Consider the following 6,721-nt stretch of genomic DNA (forward strand, 5'->3'; position numbering starts at 1 on the left):
AACGAATTGTCTGGAACCCTGTAAAGCGCTTTGAGTATCATGAAAGGCGCTATATAAATCCAAGCAATTATTATTATTATTATTATTATTATTACATGATGATAAATGTTTACATTTAAAAAGTCCTCCAAAAGTAGGCTACTGCAGGTAGGCTACTACTCATAGATAGTAAATAATAGCTGCTACTACTACATAGTTTCAATATGTCTTACTTTGAAACCTCAAAATACGATTTTGGTAGGAGCACTTTAAGGTATCAAAGCACCTTCGCTCTGCAGAAGGATTTCAAATTAAAAGCAAATTTTCAGCAAATTCTCCCAAAAATGCTCAGTAAGCAGAGTGCAAACAAAGATGTGGTCGTGGCAAAGAAAAACAAGTAGACAGCACTCTCGCAATAACTCAATACCGAGTCATATGAAGAAAAATATTTTCAAATTCTTCATTTGTGGCATGTCGTGCACTTCCGGGGCAGAGTTCAGAAAATATTGATGGTGGCGCACATGCTTGTCGGAGCTGAGCTGTGGTTGTGTAGTTGTGAATTAAATCATTTAAATTTAACAGAAGCCTCTGAACTAAACGCAGTATGAAGGACACACCGCTGGCCAACTGTGAGCGGGATTTCTTGCTCAAAGCCATCGAAGAGAAAAAGGTGAGCTGGTTTCTGGAGATTGCATCCACTTTAGGTAATGACTTGTAAAGGAAAATAGTATTGGCATTTGAACAGTTAGAATCTCTCAATGTAATTCATTCGGTAATCGGCTAATGGATGGACTGTTACAATTCACTACATTTCACTATGTCAGACTGCAGTTACTTTAAATGGTAAGGTGTATGTGTCCTGAATGATGTGTTTGTAACTTGTTCTTGACTTGTATTCATATACTTCCATCATTGTAAAAAATGCTGGGTAACACTGTACAGTAAGGGTGCATTAATTAACTGTTAGTTAATGCTTAGCATGCTTAATAATGAGCAATAAGCAACTGTCCTTTAAGGATCCTATCCGCCAGTGTTTGTTTAACTCAGCAATGCTTGTTGTTGTCATGACAGTTTTTATCAAAATTAGTGAATTCTTCCTCTGTCACATTAGCAAATCATGAGGAGATATCCACTGATTTTGACAAGGTGATTTTGTCAACAAGCCTTCTTCAGAATTTCTAACTTTTACTCTTAACCTATCATTAACTAACCATTAATAACTAAGCATTGTTTATTCTTAATACGAATGAACAACACATTAGCTAACCGTTAATAGCATTAAGTGATAGTTAATGAATGTACCCTTTTTATAAAGTGTTACCAAGTGCTGTATTAGTGGGCCTGTTTTAAACTGTCCTTTCCCTGCAGCGTCTTGATGGAAGACAGACCTATGACTACAGGAAGATGAAGATCACATTTGGGACTGACTATGGATGCTGCTTTGTGGATCTGGGGAAAACAAGGTAAATCTAGGGAGAATCAGAGTGTCAAGGCTCCTACCCGGTTCGTTCATTCATTTTGACCCTCCTTCATAAATCCTCCCCTATATCTATCTTTTATCAACCTCATAGGTAGCTATTCCTCTCTTGAAGCATTCCCATACTCCTTGAGTGTTTTGCATATCTTTAACAAAATCTTGGCATTTTATTACTTTTTAAAACAAAGTTGTGTTGGATAAACAATGCTAATCTTCACAACACGACTTCGTAAAGTTGGACCGGTCCAACAGTGTCTGTTGGTTTGAGTAGGTCAAAGAGATAAAGACCTCTCAAACAGTCATAAGAAACCCCTTTTTTTATTCATATAAAACATATAGTAATTAGTTTTGTTGTTGTTGTGATAATGTAATATGAATGTGCTGCACTCCACAGAGTCATGGCACAGGTGTCCTGTGAGCTGGTGACTCCTCAAGAGAATCGGCCTAACGAGGGAATCATGTTCTTCAACATAGAGCTGTCGCCCATGGCCGCACCAGAATTTGAACAGGGCAGGTGAGGACAAACTAAACAATTGATGTCTTTGATGGATCACATGTTACGTATTCCCTCCGTTTAAAGCTGTTTACTAATGTTTATTATTATCTGATGGTGTTGAGGGATGTATTAGACTAGGACTTTGTCTTTCACATGGCTCGTTTAGTCTAACTGTGCTGAGAGTGAAAATGTTTATACAAAATGAAATCATTCTTTACAGACAGTCTGAGCTGTCAGTCAAGCTAAACAGGCAGCTGGAGAGATGCTTGAGGAACTCCAAGTGCATTGATACCGAGTCCCTGTGTGTGGTGTCTGGAGCCAAGGTAGAACACACACACACACACACACAAACACACTCACTCACTCACTCACTCACTCACTCACTCACTCACTCACTCACTCACTCACTCACTCACTCACTCACTCACTCACTCACTCACTCACTCACTCACTAGAGAAAACAACCTAATCTTGTGTGCAAGTTTTGATGGTGGCAGTGCTTATGTGTCTGTGATCAGGTGTGGAAGGTGAGAGTGGACGTTCACATGTTAAATCATGACGGGAACCTGATGGACGCAGCCAGCATTGCAGCCATCAGCGCTCTGAGCCACTTCAGACGGCCCGACGTCTCCATCGAAGGAGAAGAAGTCACTATTGTGAGTAGGCAGCAGAACAGACACAGGCAGTGAGTACGCTTCACTCCATCTATTGGGAAATGACTCCACTCACCAAGCTGCTCCATCACCATAACGTGAATGTATTTGATGACAGTTACAGAGGAGATTAAGTTTAGTTTCTTTTATATACTCTGTGTGGGTCGTAATGGTCTCTTTCTTCCTGTGCGCTCCCTCAGTACAGTCCGGATGAGAGGGACCCTATTCCTCTGAGTATCTACCACATGCCCATCAGTGTCAGCTTCTCCTTCTTCCAGCAAGGGTACGGTGCCACCTTTGAATCCCAGGACGGATTTTGGATTCCATAAATAAACATGGTAGAAGAGTTGAGGCTCACCCATTTGCCGTTTAAACATGCGCCATCCTCTTGTGGGTCTCTCTCTTCTTGTGTGTTCCCTGTGCAGCACCTATCTGCTGGTGGACCCGTGTGAGCGCGAGGAGCGGGTGATGGACGGCCTGCTGATGATCGCCATGAACAAACACAGAGAGATCTGCTCCATCCAGTCCAGTGGAGGCATCATGTTGCTCAAAGAGCAGGCCAGTGAAGTCCCCATAATATTGCACTCTTTTTTTCCTACTTTTTCCTTCTGTCTTTTTTTTCCTTTTTTTCCAAAATAATGTGTATGCACCTCACTGTAGAGCCTCACAGTCGTCCAGATACAACCACAATTGTTAGAGTACTATCGACAAAGAGTATTCACATGAAAGAAATACAGACATTATTAATAATTTATCTTTTGTTTTGGGTGTTAAAGGTTATGCGATGCAGTAAAATAGCGAGCGTCAAAGTGTCTGAAATCACAGAACTCATCCAAAAAGCCCTGGAAAATGACAAGAGAGCAAGGTGAGCAGTCATATCACATCATCACACGCCAGTATTCAACCGAACCACTACTGTCACTGCTGCTGCCATTGTAGGATGTGTGAGAACTCTGCATTTATACATTTTACAGGAAGGCGGGCGGCCGGTGTGGTTTTGCAGAGTCCCTGCCTCAGGAGCGAATCACAGCACTGAAAATGGACGAGACTCCCGTGGAGATGACAGACGTGACGGACAGAGCCAATGAAATCGTTCAGAAAGCCGAGGTCCCGCCTCAGACGTATCCTTTGAAGATCACTTTATTATGCTAATCTTTTTAGGTTCAAAATTGTAATTTGGGTTTTTACTAGAAACTGTTTTCATGGTTTAGTGTCCCAAACCCAACCTTTGTATTTCTCACACTGAAATACTCTTTTCAGTTTCTGTCTGAAACGCTCTGTTTTAGAGCCTTTCTCTTTAAGCGCTGCCTTCCAAAAAGCCCAGTCTGCTCTGATTGGCTGTGCATCTAACTGCCTGTTAGATACAGGGGTATCTGGGGGGGTGGAGATAGTGCTATGTTATGACATCATAAGGGGAGAGCAATCTGACTGGGCTTTTTGAACATACTGTATGTTTTTAGAAAGTTTGAAGTGGAGGAAAAGAGGTTTGTTTTTTCTCATTCTTTGGGAGTCTTAAGTCCCACCGGCAACCCATACTAATGTTATTTGAAGAGGGCATTTTGCAGAATAGGTGACCTTATAAGAAATGACAACAGCATCTACCAAGAGAATGTGTCTTTGTCCCTCTTTAATCGATCACTTCACCACATTATATACTCCCTGTGGCTCCTTAACCACACACACCAGGGTGCCTGTCCCAGGTGTGGGTCAGGTAGGCCAGGGGCTGCAGAACACCTGGGGACTGGAGGAGGAAGAGGAAGGGGAGGAGACTGACGACAGCGAGGAAGACGACAAAGAGGACACAGTCAGCAAGATGGAAGTGGAGAAGAGTGGAGGTTGTTCTTTTTCGCACTGTTTTTTCATTTATTTTTTACTTCAGGTCAAAAAAATATAAGTAGGGATTCAGTTTTTAATGAGACGGACAGGAAAAAAGCATCAGCCCTAATGCCTCGTTTCCACTGGGCAGCACAGTTCAGTTCGATTATGCACGGCATTGTTTTGTAAGGGAAGGTAACCCAAGATCTGGCGTGCGTTTTCACTGCTGACAGTACATAGTAGGTATGTGCCGGACAGCGATAGCCCTTATAAACTGTCTCTGTTTTGGCCGCGGCAGCTACAACAACAAGGCACGGTTCCCCAACTATGGTACCCTTCCCAACTTTTGAAGGAAAATGCAAAAAGAATTATTGACTTGTAGCCATTTCAAACCATGCAGTGTGCAGGAATGCCATACATGATTGCTCTGTGTTTTATTTTGAATATCTTGAAAACATAAATTGTGAATTTGTTGTGACTTACAGTGGACGTGGTTGAGATATCTGACAGCGAAGAGGAGGAAGTGGTCATACTTCATCAAGAGAAACCAGACAAAGCTCCCAAGTAGGTGCATCTGTTGTGTTATCTATTCATAAGGCTTAGCTGCTGAAAAAATAACGCACACTTCACACCGAGATTATTAGGTTGTTATTAAATTAACATATTTTCTCTTGCTTCTCAGACATACAGGATCCAGTTCCCACCAGAAGGGGGCAGCAACATCAAAGAAAAGACAGACAAAGTGAGAGAAGGAACCCATCGTGCTAACCCTTCATTGTAAAGACTCTTGTCCTGGATAAAATGATTCCTCCCTGCTATACATGACAGTTGGGATCAAATAGATAGATGTTACAGTACAGAAACACTTCCAGGTTCTAGGTTCTTTCTCTGAGAACATGCAGTTTATTTCCTGTTTGTCACCATTTGGATCTATTCAGAAACAGACTGCGTTCTAAACTATTATATGTACGTAACAAATATATTTTTTATATGTTTGTTAGAATAAAAAGGATGTAAGCGTTTTTTTTTAAAGGGAGATATAAGATATTGTCAATCACATTCATCAGATTTCGTTTTGCAAAAATATCTTTGAAAGGAAAATTGTGATCTGTGGTGCTGTTTGTGAATTGAAATTAAAATGAAATTGTATAGTTGTTTATTTTCATTCTTGTTTTCTGTTTTGAATCTAAAAATGTAACGTAAATACTGTCAGTAGGCATGCATTGATCTTTCTCTGCGTAGTGGTGTGGCTAAAATGGCTAATTTAACCATTATAACCAATATAAACACACACAAAATGTCACTTTCCCTGTCATTCTGTTGGACGCATAGGATATGCTATATATAAAAAAAATAAGAAGAGGGAAAAAGTCAGGTTCTACCGAGATTTGAACTCGGATCGCTGGATTCAGAGTCCAGAGTGCTAACCATTACACCATAGAACCTCAACCACTAAATTAGTTGTTATTTCCGATTAAGTAGCCTACAATATGGATGAAAATGCCATGCAATATGGCTAAAATGGGCTGCTTGTGTTTATATTTATGAACGTCTAACTATGGAAAGATATGTGTTCCTCTATGAGAGGGGTGCTGCCCTCATTTCTTTAACGTTTATTTCACATGCAATCGAGAACAGTCTATCAATGGTGAGAAATGAGCTATAACAAAAGCGTGCACATTATAAGCTAGCTAGCGGCCTTAATAGGCTTTTACCTTATCAAACTGTTACCCACATAATGGCTATAATTGTTTCACAGTAAAAAGGGTCAATGGCCAGTACGGGTATCGAACCCGCGACCTTCGCGTTATTAGCACGACGCTCTAACCAACTGAGCTAACCGGCCATGGTTCCCAAAATGCTCCGCGTTGTTATACTAACCCTAAAACCCTGTTCTGTACTATCACTGGGACAGGACTTTTCGGTTTATCTTTTTCATGAAAAATGCAGGCCGGTGACTTGTCATTTTCTGCTACCTATCAGATTTTTTTTTCCGGCAATGGAAATGAATAGGCTACTACTCCTGCAGGCCTATGTGTGATTGGAGAAGTAGCCTTATTCCTTCCAGTCACAGAAACAAGAGCTTCTTTAGAAAAGACCACTTAGCCCAGGGGTGTCAAACATACGGCCCGCGGGCCGGATCCGGCCCGCGAGATGATTTGATCAGGCCCGCGACCTGTAGAGCATAAATTTCTGAGTATGTCAAAAAAAAAAGTAAGTCTCTAGCCCATTCCTGTGAGGAGTTATGAATTTTTAAAGAAATAACCGAAATGCTCACTCCTGCCGCTAGGGGGCAGCCTA

At 41.2% G+C, this 6,721-nt stretch overlaps 1 protein-coding gene across 1 annotated transcript; it reads left to right on the forward strand.

The window, feature by feature from the left end:
- The first annotated feature begins 485 nt into the window (after positions 1 to 485).
- exosc9 (exosome component 9) lies at positions 486 to 5,574 on the forward strand. Its single transcript, XM_080029665.1, has 12 exons — positions 486 to 649; positions 1,348 to 1,442; positions 1,851 to 1,970; positions 2,173 to 2,275; positions 2,471 to 2,608; positions 2,806 to 2,888; positions 3,031 to 3,163; positions 3,382 to 3,470; positions 3,580 to 3,726; positions 4,292 to 4,440; positions 4,906 to 4,984; positions 5,103 to 5,574. The coding sequence occupies exons 1-12, from the start codon at positions 584 to 586 to the stop codon at positions 5,164 to 5,166; spliced, it is 1,266 nt and encodes a 421-aa protein (XP_079885791.1). The 5' UTR covers positions 486 to 583; the 3' UTR covers positions 5,167 to 5,574.
- The last annotated feature ends 1,147 nt before the right edge of the window (positions 5,575 to 6,721 follow it).

This window comes from Ammodytes marinus, assembly GCF_949987685.1.
Source record: "Ammodytes marinus genome assembly, chromosome: 6".
NCBI classification, from domain to species: Eukaryota; Metazoa; Chordata; class Actinopteri; order Uranoscopiformes; family Ammodytidae; genus Ammodytes; species Ammodytes marinus.